Below are 21381 nucleotides of genomic sequence, written 5' to 3'. Positions count from 1 at the left end.
TTATACTTAAACCTACGCCGCGGTTAGTTAATACTGAATAATTGCCAAAGTGGATTTAGTTTTAGAATGCCCAACTTTTTACTAATTTAAGTATTAAATGCATAGTGAGAATTAAAGAAAAAAAACAAGCTTTTCTTACTGTATCTTATTATTACTTATATTAGTTATAAATATATAAAATTCTTAAGAATGAACACCACCAGATGACATTTTTGTTTTAAGCCAAGGAACAAATACGGCAGCATCAGTAAAAATTGAGTATTGATTCGGATTGCAAACTGTGCCGCCCGTAGCGGATTGTAATGCAACCGCTGACGACACAACCCCTCTGAGTTGCCAAACTGCATTATCTCCACTAGTCCCTGGTCGCGGTAGTACAAAACCACCCCCCGAATCCCCATTACATGCTGAAGTGCCGTTTTTATAACCCACGCAAAAGCTGGATGTTTCGTGTAAAAACTGCAAAAAAAACTCGGGATTTGAAAAGATGCACTTGTCCTTTGCGATTATTGGCATCTCTGCTTTCACCAGGTTTTGGCTGAGTTGGTGCCGATCGGTGAAACCCCAGCCCACCATAATACCTGAAATGTTAATATACATGTTATTTTTCATGTACCAAAAGGATAGATTATCATTAGTTGACAATGTCAAGAGAAGCACTTTAGGTAGTCAATATCTTGAATAATATGCAATGTGCAATCAGTGCAATAAGGAAAGACACTATGAGGATCTTTAAGAACGGCGAGAGATAAAAATTTGGTTAATTAGAAAAATATACTCAAAACATCATGGATTATGCCTAATAAATGCGTATTATAAGTGATCAAAAAGCAGACAGAAGCATCTTGATAACTTCAAATACAATTCAGCTGCCGAACATCAAAAAAGTTTGATAGATAGATAGAAGCTGGTTCCAAATAGCACAAGACCGACAGAAGTGGAAAAGGCACGGCCCATGTCAAAAAATGGAAGATACGAAAGAGGTTTTCTTTGTTTTTTGTATTGGTTCAAACTTCAAAATAAAGCCCTTTTTGAAATACGTATAAAGTCTTGCAAGTTCAAAGAAAAGGCCAGAAACATCGGACTTGCAATAAATTCACTAAAATCAAAAATACTAACTCGTTCAAGAGTGGAAAGTACTGAAAATCATCCCAGAGTTGAAGATAATGTGGAGGATGTCAAAAGAGTTTTAAGTGCTTAGGTGTTGAACTTTGTATATTCGGGTGCATTGACTGGAACTTCCGGGGGAAACAGCTTACATAGGCCTTGAAGACAATTTGGCGCTAATTGTGATATTAAACGCAATGAAGAAACGGTTATACATTCAGTAAATTAATTTATCATGGATAAATGATGATGGATTAAAACTAGCGCCAGAGAAAAGGAACAAAATACAACGTGCCAAGCGCAAAGGTATAATGGTAAGTTTGGAAAGAGCCCAAAATCGGAATATCATCATTATGCCCAACCTTTGGACCTTAGATGACTTCTGCTTTACGACGTGGTTCTGTAGGTAGCCCTTTATAAGACACGAATCTGAAATTAAGTCATTTAGAGTCAAAGTCTGCTGGAAGAAAGAATACTAATGATGAGTAGTACAATATTAGTAGAATTGATTCAGAAAGGTTGCCGAAATGTTTGAGCAGGTCTAAGTGAAGGGTAACAGACGATGAAACGGTGAGATTCTTTGTTGAGGCAAAAATATGACACAAGTATTGGAAGGAATAAGTGCAAGCGATTAGCGAGAAAAATAATGGAAGCGAGTGCAAAGAAAGAATAACGACTTGAGAGGCAGAATGAGAAAAAAGTATCAAGAAAGCAAAGGATACTGAACTGGTTATTATGAATGTAGAAAGAGATTTAAATGCCTCACAACTCATAGGAAAAAGCGCACAAAGTTATAGAAAAGTTACACATACATACACAAATAGAAAATTAATACCCTGAGGGAAATGGGATAGGGAAGAAAAGTACGATGTGACATTGAAAGAGGAGAAGTTGGATAAGATGGCGGGCTGGAAAGGAAGAAATAAGCTCGTGGGAACGATATAGAATTACCTATAAATGCGTAAGATAGACGGTAAGGATGATAAGAGTGTACAGAGTGTCTCTGAATTTGAACATTTTTACCAAAGTATGGAAGGATGCGACAGGTGGTTGTTAAAAGAAGACAGGTCAAAAGACTCTACAGGTCAAAATTGTTGCCAGAATATTGTTGACTGGTGCGATCATTAAAAGACATTTGCTGACGACCAAGTGGTGTTAGTCAGCGGAGTGTCTTTCCAGAGAGTTGAGAACATATAGGAGAAATGTAAGAGTTAAAAATGGAAAGAAAGAATGAAGTATAATGAGGAAAAAGAAGAGGAATGGTTATGGGAAACGTCCTATTAGGAATAAGGAAATATAGGAAATGTATGCATTGCATGCATTGTCCATGTGTCAAGAGTGTAAGGAAGAGAATGACAGGGATTGTTTGATTTTACAAGCCTGTAATCATGGAGATTCTCAGTGTAGTCTTAATGACATCCTGTCGTGGCACTTATAGCCGCAGCCAGATTCAAGGATTAAATAAAAATAAAGCTGTGGAGGGAAAAAGAACGAAAAAATAAACGAGAGAACCAATGAGTGGAAACCATGTCCTATTATAGGAGCGAATAAAAAAATAGGTAGGAGGTCCTGAAGCAGCCCTTTGATTAGAATCTTGGATAAACATAAAGTTAAAGGTTATTTTAGGTTTTTAACTTTAACTATGCTTCTATAGTCATTTGTCAACTTACTTTCCTTTTTTTGGGGAACACCACTTTACTCACCTTTTTTACCAACAATATCATTAAAATTACTATCACCCTCCCATAAACAAGCAGGACGAACGTAGTCAGTAAATTCCACAGGGGATTTCAGATTTATTATCGAAATATCGTTATGCAATTTAGTGGGATTGTAGTCAGGATGCACATCGATCGAATCCACCAATCGCTCTTGTACCTCGCCTCCAAATCGGATTAGGTTGTACTTGCCTTAAATGTTTCATTTAGTTACAACTACTCGGATAATATACTACCTGGATTGAAATACTACCTAAGTAAATAAGATATCGATCCTTTTCGCGTACTTGGTTGGTGTTCGGTTTGGTGACGCAATGGGCTGCACTCACAACGTGTTGCTCAGACACCAAAGTACCGCCGCATAAGTATTTTATTTCTGCTTCGTTGCTAAAGTAGATAGCGACGTGCCACGGAAATTGCCCTATACAAGGGTGGAAATTTTAATATAAATCGAGAAGTTTCAAACTTAATAGAAAATTATCATCAATATAATATGGCAAAGCTCTGTCAAGATGAACAGGTGGCATCAAAATCTCGACACTTCTTCACAACATGACGTCTTAGTGGGCTTTCACACCAAAGTAGTATGCCACGTGCGACATGCTGCCTGAAAGCATTAAGCATGCTACTTATTTTAAAACATATATAAATTGATGTTCTCCTTCATACCAAAGTAGCAACATGCAATACTATTCCGGTATGAAACCGACCATTAATTTATATAGGTTTTAAAATAAGTAGCATGCTTTCTGCTTCCAGGCAGGATGTCGCATGTGGCATATGCTACTTTGGTGTGAAAGCCCACTTAATGAAATGTTACAGATTTTGAAGTTTTTTCGACGGTATTTCTCCAGATTTTTGTAAACTTAAACTTCTTCTCATTTTAAACGTATACTTAATTTTCATCAAATTAGTTAGTTGATCTGCAAAATTACCGCTCAAAAGTCTACTAGAACTGCGTAGAAAAAAATGTAAAGTAAATAGCTCTAAGGTGCTATCTGAAGCTTGTTGCTCTCTCTTTCTCTGCAGTATTGGTTTATAATAATCATAGACTTATAATACAAGTACTTTGTTTTATACTCTATGATAATAATTGTTCTCTCATTTTTGATTTCTTATAATTTTGAAATTTCCACCTGTATATGTATTAGTCGATTACTTTAGCTCATCCATTTTTATTGAGACAAATTAACTAAATAGTGAACTGACTACATAGTTTAACAAAAAAGTGCCCAAGGGCGTAGCTTTATAACTGTTCTAACTTCGTCGAGAGCATTAAACTATTAATAGGCAATAGATATAGTTATGATCATTTCCACATTATCCCATTTATGTTATTATTGTTATCTGGTTCTGAAATATTACCTGGGATAGTATCCTGTCCATTGTTAATCAAAGCTTTGGGTAGTTGAGCTACGGTGCCACATTGGATGGATTTTTTGGCGGTGGTACTCGACCTGGAAATAGAACGTTGGTTTGATTACGTGAGTGAACGACATTATTTTATGAGAAAATAAATACATTTAAGAAGAAGTATTACCAATTTTTTCATTGCTTTAAATAGAACTATACAAATAAATCTAAAAAACCCGTGAAACTCCGAGAAAAGAATGACTATTTACCGTGATACCAGCAACAACATTCTACTAAGGACAACGTCGTCAAATTTAGACCATGTCACCATATTCCACTTTCTCTGTTCTCGCAGTGTTGATTAATTCAATTTTGACTACCCACAAATGTCCTATTTTTGATTTTAGCACAAAATTGCAAAATACAAATGTTGTAGAAATATGTATTTTAAAACCTATTGAGAGGTTGAATTCGAAACATACTTCCGACTGTGATACTTCTGACAGATATACCCAATCTTCTGGTCACAAGTAAAATCGTTCCATAAGACTCTGTTAGATTGGTCTACAAACACTTCTACACATGCTTCGTTATTTCCTGCGTTGTCGGGTTGCCCGCTCAAAAATTTGTTATAAACTATTGGTTTTCCATTAACAAACCAAACCAATTCACTGGACGACTGTCTTCTGATTCCTGATATCCAATATCCCCTACCAATGCCCTCTGTAATGCAGATTAACTTAAAATTTTGTTAACTAGACTAGTTTATATATCTGTACAGACTTCGTAAATTATGTACTTCATTTAACTCTATTTCTAGACGTTTTTGTTCTTCACGCGATTCTACGGTAGCCAGTGTCATTCCAGCTTGTTGACACAAAATGTGAGCGTCCATCCATGATGTAGGATTGTTACTCACCACGTAAACTTTATCGTCACAATTTACTGCTAAAACATGATTTAGTTCTCTCCACACCAAATTAAGTATAAATTCAGTGTTTAGTACTTACGGCAATATGTCAATATCACATTTATGCAACACAAGAATGGCAGACTACTGAACACGAATTGAAACATGGTTGTTTAGTAGTGTACAGAAATACATACCACCGATTCAAGAATAATGAGAGACAACATTATGCAGCCAAACTGGTCGAACATCTACCGCAAATCGGTCGGGTTTTCTTCCCCTTGCCGCTCGACAAGAAATAATCACCAACTTCGTATAACCGGTGAGTAATTTATAGGAAATTGACCTTACTTTATAATTATATGAATTAACCTACGATTAGCACTCTCAGAGAAGTGGCTGTGGGATCAAAATCATTACGTTCTTTCTCCTTTGTTCTTTTAGAAAACATAGAAAATGCAGTACTTTTTATCAATCTAAATATTCAATTTGAAAAACATATACTTTTAAATTTTAGCTCTTTAAATGTGTCGATATTTTGGTAAAAATGTGCATTTTTTCAAACCAAGATTTTATAATACCTAATAATGGTTTAAAAAAAGCAGTTTGGTACTACGAAATATTTATAAGTACTCTTAAAATCTGAAATAATATACAGGGTGGTAAGGGCGGTTTTAAATTAAGAACTGACTGACTGACTATATACTTGCAAACCTCATTTCACCCTCACGCCATGCGCTGATGTTATTTGCTAATCATATGCAAACTTTGAGAAAAATTACATCAGATTTTCGAGATATTTGCAATATTCCGGACTTTTTAGACATCCGGTATAACACAACTAAATTCAGTTTTCGCGGTCAGTGAAAACTGATTTTTAATGCATTTCCAGGCCCGTAACCTCCGAAATTCATCATAAATTGGATTGCAATTAGTTGAAGCGTTCTTCACGTAAACCTATAAATAAAATCTGGGGAATTTTTTTCGCTTTTCCTAGTTTTTCAAAAATAGTGTAGATAAAGGCACCAAAAATTGAAGCTTTTTCTGAATTGGGAATCGACTACCATAGTGTAATTTAAGGTTCGAAATGTGTGTTCTAAGACATAAACTTAATACAGTTTTGCTTTTCAATATTAAATCGCCAGTATTTTTTTTAAGTTTTAAATAAATTGTTATTCCCTGTGACGTAATTAGAGACTCTTCAGTTCCGTAACGTAATGCCAACTAACTTCTAAATAAAAACTAAATCATCATCATGGCCACAGACAGGGATGTATAATTTGCGAAAAATTAAATTTATGGAAATTTTTCCAGAAATTTTTCGGTAATTTTTCGAAAAAATTGGAAAATCTGAAATTTCAAAAATAATTTGTTTTTTACATTTTTGTACTATTAACTTGAAGGTATTTAGGCAGTTGAGGTCAATTTGGGAAATAAAAAATTTTTACTTGAAATTTCTTGACAATTCTAGTTTTTAATTTTTCAAAGTCAAACGGTGCATGGTACCAAAAAAGTGTACAGAAGGTAAAAGTTGCATCCTATCGAGTGTGCGTTCGTGGTAAAAACTTTCTAACATAAAACGTTCCTGAGATATTGATCAAAAACTGCAGAACATAGAGTCAACAACTTTCACGCCCTCTAGCGGCCAAACGGGGCAACTTAGCCGTATCCGCTCAACGTCACGTGATAGCTTCATTTATTAGCTTTCTTTTGTTATACGGTCGTTTTATACAGGGTGTTCCAAATAAGCGAGTTATGGATTTTCTGGAAAAGTGCACCAAAATTTTGCTCAAATTGGGCATTTCTGCTTTCGAGGAGATGGTCAAAGTAAGGCTGCTAGAGCAAAAACAATTGAATATCGATACAAACATTTTACATCAAGTAGGCCTAGAATTTTTTCCAAAAATCAAATAAAAAAATATAAGTTTGGTTTGTTGCTCAAATTTGGGACACCCTGTATACTGATGGATTATCTAGGAATAAAGTATATGCAAATATCTACAAGATTCATACTTGGTATTTTTTAATAAAATGAAAATTAAACAAGTTACAAGGATGTTAAACATTTATTGATTATATAATTTATTGAATCACCGTGGAAAATACTCCATTGTATTGTCAATAACTCGGTTATTTTGACAATTATATGGTGGTTCAATATACCAATTGGTAGCCCTTGAAATTCTCTTTTGACCACCCTGTATAGCGTTTTTACCTAAAACGTCAAATAACTGAATTATTTACTGTTTAAACTGAGTTGTTTGTTGTAAAGTTTGATTTTGACAGTTTTTACTCTGACAGCCTATAACTCTGTTATTTTGACAGTTATAGGGTGGTTCAATATACCAATTTGTAGCCGTTGAAATTGTCACGCTACCGAAAGATTACAGCTTTTATACCGGGAATGTGTTGTCCAGAAGGAATAAATTTATAAATAATATTTTTTAAAAATTTATATTATTTTGAAAAGTGTTGAGGTTAGGTATACAACATTTTTCAGAAAGTTTCCGGTAATTTTCCCGAAAAAAATGGAAAATCCGAAAATTAAAAAATAATTCGTTTTTTAATTAATTGTACAACAATAAAATATCAATTCCAATAAACTTTAATGTACTTTTATCATTTACCCTGTTTGCACCGTCGTTTTGTAAGCCGAGCTTAATTTAAGTGTGGGTCAGACTGTGACAGTACAGGTGAAAAAAGTCACACTCTAAACCACACTTAACTTAAGCTATGCTTAAAGTACGACGGTGCAAATGGCTGTTAGATGTCTTAAATTATCTCATTAAAATGCATGATAAGTTTGACAATAACAATAACAAGTTTGACAGTTGTTTTCCCTATCAAGGAAAATTTTCATTTAAGCATGAAGTAATTTTCCGGTAAATTTCCAAAAATTGAAATTATCCGACTCGAAAATTACCGCTTTTACATCTCTGGCCACAGATTACAAAACAAAGGGAAAACTCTGGAAAAATGGTGTTTAAAGTGGAAAATCCAGCTGAACATAGACTGGACAACAACGTTCGAGTTCAAGAAGAGGATATTGGAACTACACAGTAACATACATCGGCGTGGAACTAGACGCTAACATGGGAAGTGTCATGTGGAAAAGATCCGGACGAAACCTAAGCTTGCTATAACCCAACACTATACCTACTGTAGTGATCTTGGTAGAAACAAAAACCCATGTCAAGACAAAATTCACTCTCATTAGTGCAATCAGCCACGCCTCACATATATGACTCAGCACAACGGGAATATGCAGGAAAAACGACACCATCATCAGACACCTCCAGTAGAAAACCAGGAGAGATGTCCAAAAAGCGCCCAAACTCTTTGGCAAAAGAGCTTCATTTGAATGCGTGCTTTTGATTATTATCCAGACGTTGGAAGCCTCCAAAGAAAATAAAAGTCCTACACAAACGGCCAAGACATCAGCTGTTGGACGTCAGATGACAGCAATGAAGACCTGACCAAGACCTCAAACAGGCACGTGACCAAACCCAAGTACAACTCCACTTTTGAGTAAGTTTTTACTAATCAATGGTTTTTATCTTTTTCAGGTAAACAGTCAGGACAGGACCTGCCCGGATCAAGAAAGGTGTGGTAAATATTACTTATGTCTACATGGTTATTCACTTAGTAATGCAATCAATATCTTTACGATATTGAATATTTGGATCCTTAGGTATTCGGAAAAAATGTTTTTGAAGATCACTAAAAATGCAAAATTTTCTTTCTCAGAATGACGCGTTTTGAAAAAATCAGTTGCGCCACTTTTTTGGAACTATTGTGTAGTCTACGTTTTTAAAAGTAATGAAAAATGGGAGGATTAGTTTTAAATAGGAGACGCTTTATGGGTTCATATTGCTCTTTAGACAACTATTTACACTTACTCTGTATTGTTCCTGATGTCCACTTTAACCAACTGGTGCTCGCTACTTGGTTTATTCGTTGTGCTGTTTGTTAATGAAATCATAAGGTTTATAGAAGAACAAATTTAAAAAAAAACTTACCTTGCTTGGTTCCTTTTTTGGGCGTGCTCTAACAATACAGGATCGAAGTTGGAAGTTGAACGATTTGTAACGTCGGAACTAAGATACAGTGGAATATCGGTTATACGTTGTGGTTTCTTTTCGGAACATATCACCCTGCCTAAATACACAAATATTAAACAAAACAACATATAAAAAAACGTTACTCAACTCACCGTTTACGCTGATTTTAATGATGTTCGGTACATCTTCAGGATCATGTACAATAAAGAATCGAATTTGGATGGGAGGACCGGCGGCTAGTTTGTAATCAGGATTTCTAATTTGAAACTCTTTGTGGTCTTTGGATATTGCAGCCGCAAACCAATTCTGTAATATTTCATCTTAATTTAGTAGAGCAACGCGTTTTTAATACTTATACTACTTATTAGCGAACATAAATAGCACAGTTTTAATCATTTAAGATAAATTCATTAAGAAAACGCAATACCTTTTTCAAAAATTCTTGAAAAGAATGTTCTGTAAAGAAAATAAGTAGGGTTACTATGTAATTTAATAGACAAGAAAAAAGAGATTTAAACAAGACACTTATAGAAAGAAATATGTCAAAGTTGCTTTTATTCATTTGCATAGGTTCACTAAAGATATCGGATGGACAATCCAGAAGAAATATTTCGAGAACGGTTTCTTCTATTCTTTTTAAATGAGTAGGTATACCATTCTCTTAAAATCTGTCAAATTCTATTTAAACTGCGTACAAAAAAGTTGTAATGTAAAATAGTTCTAAGTAGTACCTAGTACTTGGAAAAAGATGTGACATATGTTTTTTTTTCTTTTTTTGCTCTAGATATTTTTCTAGATATATTTAATTGCAAAAAACCGCACTTATTTGGTACGCACTTATCATATACGAAAAAGTTCCATGTGACGTAGAAAAGGCCAGTTTCCCGTTTCTCTTCTGCTTATCGCAAACTGAGCGAAATCGTTCCTACTCCAACAGAACATATCCAAATTAACTGAAAAATTTGTTGTTTGTTGCAAAACAAATCAAAACATTATAAGGCAAGTGTTAATAACTTTGGCAACAATGCACTGGTTACCAAACAGGTTCTAATTACGTCACGGGGGATCGTGCCAGGCGCATTTGTACATTTTATTTAAGCCTTTTATAAAAATACTCTAATAGCAGATTGTAAGGAATAATAAACTGTATTAAGTTTATATGATAGCAAACCCCATTAATTCTAAAAATATTTTAAAACTGTAACTCTAAAACGAGCGACATTTTATTACACACATGTCCTCTCATACTCATATTTTAACATTTTTTGTTCACCAACACAAACGGGACACCTTGTATATAATAATTTATTATGAACGCTTTGGCAAGTTTTAATCATTACTTTGTTTAATAAAATAAGAATTTAAGTATAACATAACTCACCCCAAGTAAATGAGCTTTCTTGTCCAAATATATCCTAATAAACACCCCCTCTAAGTCGTATTCTGTCCCAACACTGATTGTCCCATAAAATTTACCCTGTTCGGTCCTAGAGTCGTAACGAAGCACATCCGAACACGGTGACGTCAGTTCTTCAGCTAATACCGAGTGGTCCAATAAAAGATACAACAAAAGTGCTCTTATAAGAAGGTGTATTTCCATTTTTGTTGGAAATATCTGCAAACCACACCACAATAGTTAAATTTGCAAAACAATGACTGAATTAGTTTTGGCTTTTGTTTAGTACATATTTGACCTTATTGTATAGGTTTATAGTTGTTTTGTTAGTTTTGGGTTAATGAAGGGGTATCTGTAACACAACTTATCTATATAATATTGGAATGTTTATTCTAACTGATGCAATGAATAAATAGGTATATTTTGTGAGAGAAACATTTAATATAATTTTAAAATTGTGGATTTTAGGTATTATTTACTAAAAACTTTTACAATAAATTTTACATTTTGACAACAATGCAAAAACTTACCAAGATTAAACTACTTTATGTAGCGCTTCTTTCTATTGTCTGTAAGGACTTTCAGTTTTGACCTTACTCGTTCAAGATAACTTGACCGGACTGCACCAAGTTAAAAAGACTCCGAGACAGGAAAAAATTATAAGAACCTGTTTTACTAGCGTTCATACAGAAAAATCCTTACTTTCCGGTGGATTCCCCTCGACTGATATACAGGGTGTTACAAATTCGAGGCATTAGCATTGGTATATCAGAAACTATATTTGATAGAGCCTAGCTTAGTTAAATGAAGGCAAAGTTGCCCATTCTATTGCTAAATAATTTGGTTAAAAAAAATTCAAAATATTTTAATTACATCCGGAGATATCCGACAAAAACCGAAAAAGTCAAATTTCTATTTTTATTTTTTTACGTGTTTATTATTGATTATTTTGGAAAATCAATGGCACCATTTGGAGGCACTTTTCATGCTCTTCAAGAAAATAGTTTTAGTTTTCAGCCCCGACGTTTCGTTTTTTAGATACCATCATCAACTTCATATGTTCAAATACAGACCTGGACTTTTTATTTCGTTTTTTAGTAGCTACAGACCTCCTGAAACTAATGATGTGCCACACATGTCAAAACATTATACTTAGTTTATTTAAGTACTTGATTTTTTTTAATATTTATTTGGAATTCATATGATGTCATAATGAGTAGATAATTTGAAACTTAAAACTATTTCCTTGAAGAGCAATGCCTCCAGAAGGTACCATTGATTTTCCAAAATAATCAGTAATAGAGTGGTAAAAAAATAAAATAGAAATTTGACTTTTTCAGTTTTTGTCGGATATCTCCGGATGTAATGAAAATTTGTTGAATTTTTTTTTATCAAATTATTTAGCAATAGAATGCGCAACTTTGCCTCCATTTAACTAAAGCTCTATCAACTATAATTTCTGAGATAGCAATGCTAATGCATCGAATTTGTAACACCCTGTATTTATAGGTAAACGAGTTTCCCTCACATTTAAAAAAATCATCGTTTGCATGACTTTAGTATTAATACACATATACAGGATGACTGATCAAAATTAGTACTGTGTAAATACTAATAGTTCTAGAAATAAGATTAATTTCATTTCATTCATTTCATAATTTCCAAGCAAAAAAAAGTAAACTGCTATTTAAACTTCGAATTGGTAGAAAGATTAGAAGATCGCCCAATTAGGGTTGTTAGTTTGGAAATTTCAAATTGAAACAATCAGAAGTTTCATGAAATTTCTGAATCTTTCCGCAATCAAGATGAATTTTATGAAGTATCTGAAATTTCAATAAAAAGTCAATGAAATCATTGAAATCTAAGAAATGTCAAAAATGTTATGGTTTATGAAAGTTTCATGGAAACTCTTGCAGATGCAACATTTTTTCGAGTTAAGTTCTAGAAACTTTTTGAAGCTTTCAAACTGCTTTAGAAACATACGGAATATTTTAGACTGTTTTGAAAACTTTCAAAGTTTTTTTGAATTACTTAAGGAGCATTTGGCAGGTTTTTGAACAGTTTAAGGAGCATTGAAGGTCCTGGAATGCTTAAGAGGGATTTGGAAATTCTTAGACGGTTCTAGAGTTTTTTGGAAGGTTTTTAGAGTTTTGATATCCTTTGGGAGCTTCTAGAGACTAGTTGAAGATCATTTGGAATTTTTAAGACTGTTCTAAAAGCTTTTGAAAGCTTCTAGATTGTTTTGAAAGGCTATCGACTGTTTTAGAAGCATTTTGGAGTTTCTGTAGTGTTTTGAAATCTTTTTAGACTGCTTTAGAAGCATTGAAGGTTCTGGACTGCTTTTAAGGCATTTGAAACCTTGTAGACGGTTCTATTGGAAGCGTTTAAACTGCTCTAGAAGCATATGGAAGCTTTTAGACTGTCTTAAAATCTTTTGAAAGTTTCTATAGATAAGTTGAAAAGCATTTGAAAACTTTTAGACTTTAAAACCACTACTTTAGAAGCATTTGGAAAATGTTGGAACAGTTTAAAGAGCATTGAAGATTCTGGACTGCTTTCAAGGCATTTGAAAGCTTGTAGACGGTTCTAGAAACTTTTGGATGCTGTTAAATTGCTCTAGAAGCATATGGAAGCTTTTAGACTGTCTTAAAATCATTTGAAAGCTTTTATAGATAAGTTGAAAAGCATTTGGAAGCTTTTAGACTGTTCTAAAATCTTTTGGAAGCTTCTAGGTTGTTTTGTAAGCATTTGCAAGGCATTTTGAGGCTTCTATAGTGTTTTGGAATGTTTTTACATTTCTTTCTTTGAAATTATTTGGTAAAAGTTTAAATTTGTAAATTGATACCCATTTTGCAACAGAAAATTGATATGTTTTCTTCTCTCAGAAAAAAATAGCAGCAAATAAGTACAAAAAGAAGAAAAAAGCAAAAAAATTAACGATTAAGTTAACATTAGATGTTAAAGTTTGTTTGCTTTTATTATTTACAAAAAGCAAAATTCCTAGAAATCCAGAACTAGAAATACGCAGAAAAATATTTGACATCTATTTTTCCTTTTTTAAAAACGCATCATTTTACTTCGAAAAAACGCCAGTAAAAACCATATTTATTTGGTACATCATATTATCTGTGACGTAGAAAGGGACATGTGCCCTATCTCTCTTCTGTTTCTAGTGAGTTGAATGAGACAGAATGCATGGACGTGTCTAATATTATAACCAAACATCAACCGTCAAGACGGAACTGAAATTGTATACTTTTTTGTAGGTTGTAGGCTATGTTTCAGGTTTTTTTCTTATATAGTGACTCGTGTTTAGGAAGTTATCGGCTACTGTTGGGAAAAATGCCGTTTAAGCGTTGTTTTGTGTGGTTCAAACAGTAGTGAGAGCAGACCCAAAATAAGACAAGAGAGAGAAAGAGAAACACAACATACTGCGGCCGCATTCGTTTTCAAACTCTATGGAGTGAGCAGACCATCTTCGACGTCACGATGACGAAATTAGGCACCGCCCTCTATACTAGAAAGCCTAAAATGTCACTTTTAATGGCGGCGTTAGCGTGCCACGGTTGGACTTTTTCCTGAGTTGCTGTTACAATGTGGCTTGAAAAACTTATGAACGGCAGCAAACAAAAATATCTTACGCAAATAACCTCAAGTTTTGATTTTAAACCGTAAAAATTCATCTAATCCTCAAAAAACTCAATTTCCACAATACAAACTGTCACCACTATTCCCGCCATATTGGAATTTTTGACAAGCACCTTCTAGGCTTTCTAGTATAGTAGGCGGTGAATTAGACAAAACCATAATTTGACCAACTGTCAAATTACGTCATTGTGACGTCAAAAACGGTCTGCTCGCTCCATGGAACGTAAAAACGAATACGGACTTCATTTTGCGACTAAAGACTAAACAATCAACTTTGACACAGAAGAAAAGATTTGTCATTAAAGGTTTTACTTAAATTACACGTAATAACTATTTTTGGCTCAGAAAAGGATCAAATAAACGGGAATTCTAATTTCTAACTTAATTTTGTCCTACGTCCTTTATGAAACAGCTGATGTGATACTGATGATGACAGCCCAGGATGTAACCTAACCTAACCTAGAATAAAAATCTAGAAAACCCAAAGCTTTGTTGTTTGTTTTTTTTTTCAGGGTCTTGAAGCAGTGGTATTATTTATTTATTTTTAACAGTTTTTCTACGTTTTGCTGCTTAAAAAATAATGGTTAGTTGTGTAGCTTGTGGTTTAGCCCAAACTTCAAAAACCAAGGATCAAGGGATAACTTTCCACCAGTGAGTTGCATTCCATAGCTTTGTATGGGTTATTGATTCTGAACTTTTTTTCTGATAGTTTTTAAATCAGTACACAAAAATACTTATCCCATACATGCAGATTACAGTTCATTCATCAAGCAAAGCTTATACCTAATGCCCAGTTTCTGAATAAATAGATATCTTTCACATAAGAATCTTGATTCAATAAATTGTCTTATGTGTCCAATTTGGATTTCTGAACAAACCTTTCGCTTTCATAAGTTATGGGAAAGATATCTCAGCTAAAACAACCAGATATTTGATCCACAAATAGTGAGGCTTATGTATTGATGGCTAACCTAAACAGAGAGATGCTTTAGTGTTTCCTGTTCTTCTGATGAAGAAGTCATAGAAATTTTTCATGCTATTGAGGGACCAAAATCGTTTTCACATACTAATCACAAAAATATCTGTCCAATTCTTATCAGTTCCACAAGAAACTGATAATTATTGAACTGATAGAGCTTGATGTTCAGAAACAGGGCATAAGAATTATTGTAGCTTGTGTCTGATAGAAAATCATTTGAAACATAATTTAAATAAAAAAAAAAACTAAAAATCTTAATTTGTTAAAAACATACTTTTACTGAACATCAACACATACAATGAGCAGAACCTTAAAATTATATTTTTTAAATGGAATAGAGCAATAAAAACCACTCTATATTTTCTAGGTTTCCTAAAGGAGAAAAAAGAGAAAGCTGGGTTGAATTTGTTAAACGTACTAAGTCTGAAAACTGGACTCAAAAAACCAGAAGTAGTTTGTGTTCAAGACATTTCAGTGAAAACTGTTTTGATCGAACTTCGCAGCTGATTGTTAGATTACATCCAACAGCAATTCCAACCATTATTGTAGATCGCGTGAAATATGTAATAATAACAGGTTTACACCTTTTAAAACTGAGCAAAAACAGAGTACAATAATTAAGATTTTATGCACTTAAGATAGAAAACTATCCTAAAATATGCAGATACATTTTTTAGGCTTATTTAGGCAAAATGTTACTTCACTGTCATTATATTTCTCAATTAAAATTAGAAATTCTCTAGCCTAGAGCTAGTATCATAATTAATTATTAAAATTTACAGCAAAGATGTGAAGAAGATAACTTGGTGTCAACACCAGAACCTGAAGCTAGTCTATCAACAGGGTTTGAGTATGTGTCTTGTGAGCCAAATTTATCAAGTTTAGGCAACAATGAAGATACTCCTAGAGAACGAGAACTGAAAGGAGAAATTGAAGAATTACCAACAACAGTTATTATAAAAAGTGAAAATATTGAAGAAGAGGTACCTGAAGAAACTCACCAACAAAACTTGATGTCAACACCCGAATCTGAAGCCAGTACATCAATAGAGTATGTGGGTTGTGAGCCAACTTTGTCAGGTTTATGCAACAATGAATATACTCCAAGGGAACTAGAACTGAAAAGACAAATTGAAGAATTGTCAACAAAAGATATCATGAAAAGTAAAAAGATTCGTCAAATGCAAAGAGTAGTTTGGAAACAGAAAAAGAAGATTGCTGCCTTAAAACTAATGGCAGTGGTGTTAGAAAAAAACAACCTGAATGGCCTTACAACATAAAATGTCTGAGAGAAGGTTGTTCTTAAACATTTTGGAAGCAACAACACAGTCACACAAAAAATTTAAATAGTTATTTTTCAAAATTAATAAAAAAATAATTATAAATTAAATCTGATTTTATTTTTTTTTTATAAAAGAAAAATGTATTTTTTTTGGACCCAGTTTACATCCTAAAATTAATATGTTGGTAATTGATAAGTGTTCTGCTGAAAAAAACTTACTGATGAAAATGGTGGAATTATAATAATTATGATTAGTGATTATAGTTATAATAATCTTGCTTGTATTCAAAAACTACATAGTTTAAGTGCTTTTCCATTTTTTGAAACCATTTACCTACACTAAAAAGCAGAAAATAAAAAAGTTTTAAGTTATTATACAGGTTAAAAATGGTTAGGTTTTGTTTTTGATGCGGCATTAATGGGGCTGTTCCTAGATTTGGGAACGCCATCTGTACTTTCTAACTCATAGAGTTGAGTACAGATGTCACCAGATGTTGCTCAACAACTATTATTATACAGGGTTATTCACGTTATTTGACAGGGAAGTTCAAGAGTCATGTGTTTTCAAATGGAACACCTAGTATATTTATTTTCAGAATCTACGTTGAAAATAAAAGGTAATTTTATTGATGTTTCTTAGGTCTAAATTTTACAGTTTCTCAGATATTCCTTAATTTGTAAAAAATAAAAATGTACAATAAATATTAACATTCAACCTTCTTTTGAGATTTATTGACCAAAATTGGTTTGGGCCCTGATAACGGATTAAGTAAGTTTCATGATCCAAAAGTCTCTGACTTTTTCGGCCTTCAGGACATTATGTTCTCTCTAACGCCATTGGTAACTAAATAGCTATTATGCTTCACCTATACCTTATGAATACATAATCAGAGCCGGGCAAGCTACTGAAATAAGAAGCTAGCTACAGCTACAAGCTACATAATTATTCTATTATTCAAGCTACAATTTGGATAACTACTTTCTGAAAAATTAAGTTAAGCTACAATGTAACTAAAGCTTCCAGTTGGTTTAATCTAGTTACTTTTTAAGTTACTTGTTACAAAAATTATATTACAGGTTAACCCAGGGGTGCGTAATTGGTCCATAACTATTTTGCTAGTCATTCTATCGGCTTATTGCGGATTTCACCAACCACTGGGTCACCCTGTATGTAAAACCAAATTTCTAATCAACGATAGTTGTGAGAATTGTATCTTTTAAAATACTTATGTCTTATTTATCTTATTTTCTTAAAGTAGGTATACTATTTGAAATATGAAAAAAAACAAACAATCTATAGCTAAATAAAGCTAAAGCTACTTAAATATTTAAGCTACTTTTCTCTGTATTCCAGCTACTTCAGTAAGTTACTTCAAATGTAGCTTTATGAATACCAATGCAACAATGCAGAAAGCTACAGCTACAGCTACTTATTTGAAAAAGTAACTAGAATACAACTACAAACTATACCCAAATTGTAGCTAAGTTATAGTAGCTTAACTACTTAGTAGCTAGCTACTGCCTGGCTGTGTACATAATATATTTATTTGGAAACGGTGTAGGTTATAGTGTTCATAACAACCTGAGGGCATTATAGGCGGGCGTTATCATATAAATAACTATAATAAAATTAAGTTTAACAATTAAGGAGGTAGTATCGGAAACAAAACATAAGCGTTTTACTATAGAGTCTGTTATTATTATTATTAAGTTGGTAGCATTAATCAAAAAACCTATTTGACAATTAATGTCACTGTCACATCATAACATAAACTACTCAAATTTCATTATTATATGGCCGCATTCGTTTTCACGCTTCATGGAGCGAGCAGAGCTTTTTTGACGTCACAATGACGTAATTTGACAGTTGCTCAAATTATAGTTTTGCTAAATTACGTAATCGTGACGTCAAAAACGCTCTGCTCGCTCCATGAAGCTTGAAAACGAATGCGGCCTATATAATATCGTAAATACGTGGTAATTTACAAAAAAGTTAAGTCCTGTTGGTCTGGATCTAGTGACCATAAACTTATCCATAAACATACAAACAAATTTCCTGGAATATTTACCTTTAAGATTAGAAAATACACCACAAAGCGTCAAAGGTAATATATCACATTTGCAAAATGGGTGTTTATGGATTAATTTTGGTGTAAGTACTCACTGTCTTAGGACTCTTAGGAGAAGTGGCAGTGACGTCATATTGAACACTTATGTCTTAGATTAGTTCTGAAGATTTTCTTTGATATTTTGTGGTTTTTTCGGGTGATTTAAAAAGCTTTGTTTATTCTTGAAGCTGACATATTTAAGTGTCGTTGTAGAGCATTTTTAAAAAACTTATTGTTTTGTCATTTGTCACTGACATTTTGTGCCTGTGCCAGTGCAGAAATGTGGTTTTTCTCTATGAATGAATTATTATTCAGATCATTTTCAAATAACTCAAATTAATTTATTTTAAGGCATCAAAAATCAAAATGCGCTAATCGATTTAACATCGACACCGCCCATCTCTAGTCTTATCTGTCTACTGTCTTAAACTGACAACTGACATACAGCGCAAGTACAAAAGTCATAAAAATCGAAAAACAGAAAAAACAGCCGCATTTATTCGAGTTTGTGGTGTCGCTGCGCAAACTGCGCATTGTCGTGTAGTCCGTTGGGGAAAGTGTTTCGGCCTATTTCGTTCAAGTAGTTACGTGAAAAGACCCGTTTGTGGTGCAATTGTATATTTATGCAATTGGGTTTTCATCTCTTGTTATTGTAAGTATTGACAAAACGATTTTGCCAATCTATTTTAGAACAAGCTGGACGAGTTTTTGCAACTCGAACCACCTGAAATTGCGATTGACTACTACAAGCAACATGGCCGATATTGATTTTTATCGTAAAACTGCCAGAAAAACTGTTTCGTTTATTTTGTTTTCCTTTTTCGTACATTCAGCATGACAGTCCTTGTAGAAGCATCCCTTAAGTATTGTTTATTTGTTTACTTTATTTAAATGGTAAGTCTGTTCAAGTGGCATGCCCAAGCCTCTCAACCTTGCAGATCCAATCTCAAACATTCTAGTCTAGTGTTGATCTTGGCCTTTTAAAGAGCATTTTATAGTTTTATTCACAAAGGGAATGAGTAATGTTTTAATACTAAGTAGTAACAATGTTTTGTTACCTGATTTGGAAGTTTGTTTTTTTGTTGTGCACCCTTTTGTATATCATTCCAAGCAGGTGCTGCCTCTACATATTTTTTTACTTTAAACTTTATAATCAATCTATATTTTAAGGGAGTCTGTCTCTGAAAATGGTTTGAAAAAGACCTCCAACAATTCTAAAGTCAGCAGTTGAATCAAAGGGTTGAATATTATGAGATATTAGGCATATTTTACTCAAAATGTTAATCTGTATTTTAAGGGGCAGCGACATATTAATTGAAGACACTAATACTAAATTATTTTAATGATTCTATTGATTCTCTTTATGTTGGCAAAACTTGAAACAAAAGATGGACTTGCAATGCACTTATTTCCAAATTGACCATTGTATTGACCAAACTTGATGTAATGGTATAAAAACCCCAAGTTTTTCAAGTTTAAATAGTACATTTTGGATTAGTTTTATTACCATACAAGTTTAGTATATCTACAGAGTGTTTGAAAATAGTTAGTCCTTTCTAGATATTTGTTTTATGTTAGTAAAAAAAATAAAGTAATTTAGAATTATACTAAATTAAAGTAAGGTGGCTTAAATTTTATCTTTGTGATTTGAAGCATATTTAACAAGGTCTTGACTTAATTTAAGTTTTTGCATAAAGTTAGTATGAAATTGCATATTTTTAGTAACTAGCATAAACCAAGGTAAAATAGGAAGATGTACTAGAAAGGTAAATGTTTTGAATGTAATAAAATAAGTAAACTGTTTGTTTGAAGTTTGAATGTAGGTGACAAAATATTTACAGATGCATTTATTTTCCTGTTTTACTTTGATTGTCACCACAAGTACTTGATGAGGTTAGGTTTGAGGCATTTTCAAGTAAATATCATTCTATTCCTATTAGACACTCCAAGAAAACACTTAATTGGATGTTTACGTAGGACAATCTCTCATTATATGGCATTCTGCAACTATCAATTACTGCACATAAACAGTGCTTTGTCAATAAAGGTCTCACTTAAATTACATGTAACAATTTTCTTATCAAAAAACTGCTAAAATAAAATTACAAACAAATGGTAGTTCTAACTTAATTTTGTCATACCAACAGCTGAGGATGACGGTTTCTTAGTCTAGAGTCCCTAATGAAAATTTCAAAATTATTTCAAGGAAATCAATGTCAAAACTAAGAAGAATTGCAAATCATTGTTTGACAGAGATAAAGAAAAACTTTGTGTCATGTGTAAGTCTGACCTTACTTGACAATTGGTCACATGACTGCTTTATCAAAAAGCTTGATATCTTGTGACCAACTGTCAAATTATGTCCCATCCACTTGGCAGACAGACATGGTCACTTCAAAGTTATTCATCATCTTTGTCTAGTCCATTAATTTCTAATGATTTTCTATGGATAATTTTGAATTTTCCTTTTTTGTAGAGTTATGTTTTACAGTTTAGATTGTCACTTTTATCATTTATGAATGTTTTTTATTGAAGCCTAACATTCTTCAAGAGATTATCATAGTTATTATAGAACTGCTTGGGCAGGTCAGGTCAGTAATAATTTCAAGAAATAATGGTTTTTAGGATACAGTGCGACTTCTACCTGTGTTACCAGGGTTAAATGTAGGTACTTTCAAGGACATAAGTAAAACAACAGGTTGAGGGGGACACCTTGCTTGAAATGAGTTTCAATTGCCTTTATGTGTTTCTCTTAAGCATTTAGAAATGCGAAAGTCAATAACTAACTACTCGTACATGCTTCCAGTTGACATGAAGAT

The 21381-nt window shown here is 33.2% G+C and overlaps 3 protein-coding genes across 7 annotated transcripts in view; 2 read left to right on the top strand and 1 right to left on the bottom strand.

The window, feature by feature from the left end:
• Positions 1 to 130: 130 nt before the first annotated feature.
• Positions 131 to 11231, bottom strand: LOC145726636 (chymotrypsin-C-like). Of its 4 annotated transcripts, XM_081975825.1 has the most exons (9): positions 11076 to 11231; positions 10531 to 10764; positions 9302 to 9455; positions 9108 to 9246; positions 8988 to 9050; positions 4191 to 4282; positions 3079 to 3246; positions 2811 to 3017; positions 131 to 581 (listed from the first exon to the last, which is right to left on the bottom strand). In XM_081975825.1, exons 2-9 carry the CDS (start codon positions 10747 to 10749, stop codon positions 184 to 186), a joined length of 1440 nt encoding a protein of 479 aa, XP_081831951.1. In that variant the 5' UTR covers positions 10750 to 10764; positions 11076 to 11231; the 3' UTR covers positions 131 to 183. The 4 variants fall into 4 exon arrangements, with proteins under 4 accessions (XP_081831951.1, XP_081831956.1, XP_081831966.1 ...); XM_081975830.1 differs by lacking the exon at positions 11076 to 11231 and having other exon boundaries at positions 10531 to 10876; XM_081975840.1 differs by lacking the exons at positions 8988 to 9050; positions 9108 to 9246; positions 9302 to 9455; positions 10531 to 10764; positions 11076 to 11231 and adding exons at positions 4661 to 4901; positions 4962 to 5126; positions 5189 to 5353.
• A 3212-nt stretch (positions 11232 to 14443) lies between these two features.
• Positions 14444 to 16562, top strand: LOC145740420 (uncharacterized). The gene is made up of 4 exons (XM_081995988.1): positions 14444 to 14637; positions 14706 to 14844; positions 15540 to 15735; positions 15955 to 16562. Exons 2-4 carry the CDS (start codon positions 14774 to 14776, stop codon positions 16450 to 16452), a joined length of 765 nt encoding a protein of 254 aa, XP_081852114.1. The 5' UTR covers positions 14444 to 14637; positions 14706 to 14773; the 3' UTR covers positions 16453 to 16562.
• A 2431-nt stretch (positions 16563 to 18993) lies between these two features.
• Positions 18994 to 21381, top strand: part of Lis-1 (LisH and WD40 domain-containing Lis-1) — a 36661-nt gene continuing 34273 nt past the window's right edge. Inside the window, exon 1 of one of the 2 annotated variants that reach the window (XM_081995955.1) lies at positions 18994 to 19214. The gene's annotated coding sequence lies outside the window, so the exon portion shown is untranslated. The remainder of the gene's footprint in view (positions 19215 to 21381) is intronic. The other variant, XM_081995956.1, reaches the window with a different exon arrangement.

This window comes from Ips typographus, linkage group LG1 (genome assembly GCF_016097725.1).
Source record: "Ips typographus isolate SLU linkage group LG1, UJ_Ityp_2.0, whole genome shotgun sequence".
Taxonomy (NCBI): domain Eukaryota; kingdom Metazoa; phylum Arthropoda; class Insecta; order Coleoptera; family Curculionidae; genus Ips; species Ips typographus.
Note: the sequence above shows the minus strand (reverse complement) of the source record. Positions and strands in the feature narration are given on the sequence as shown.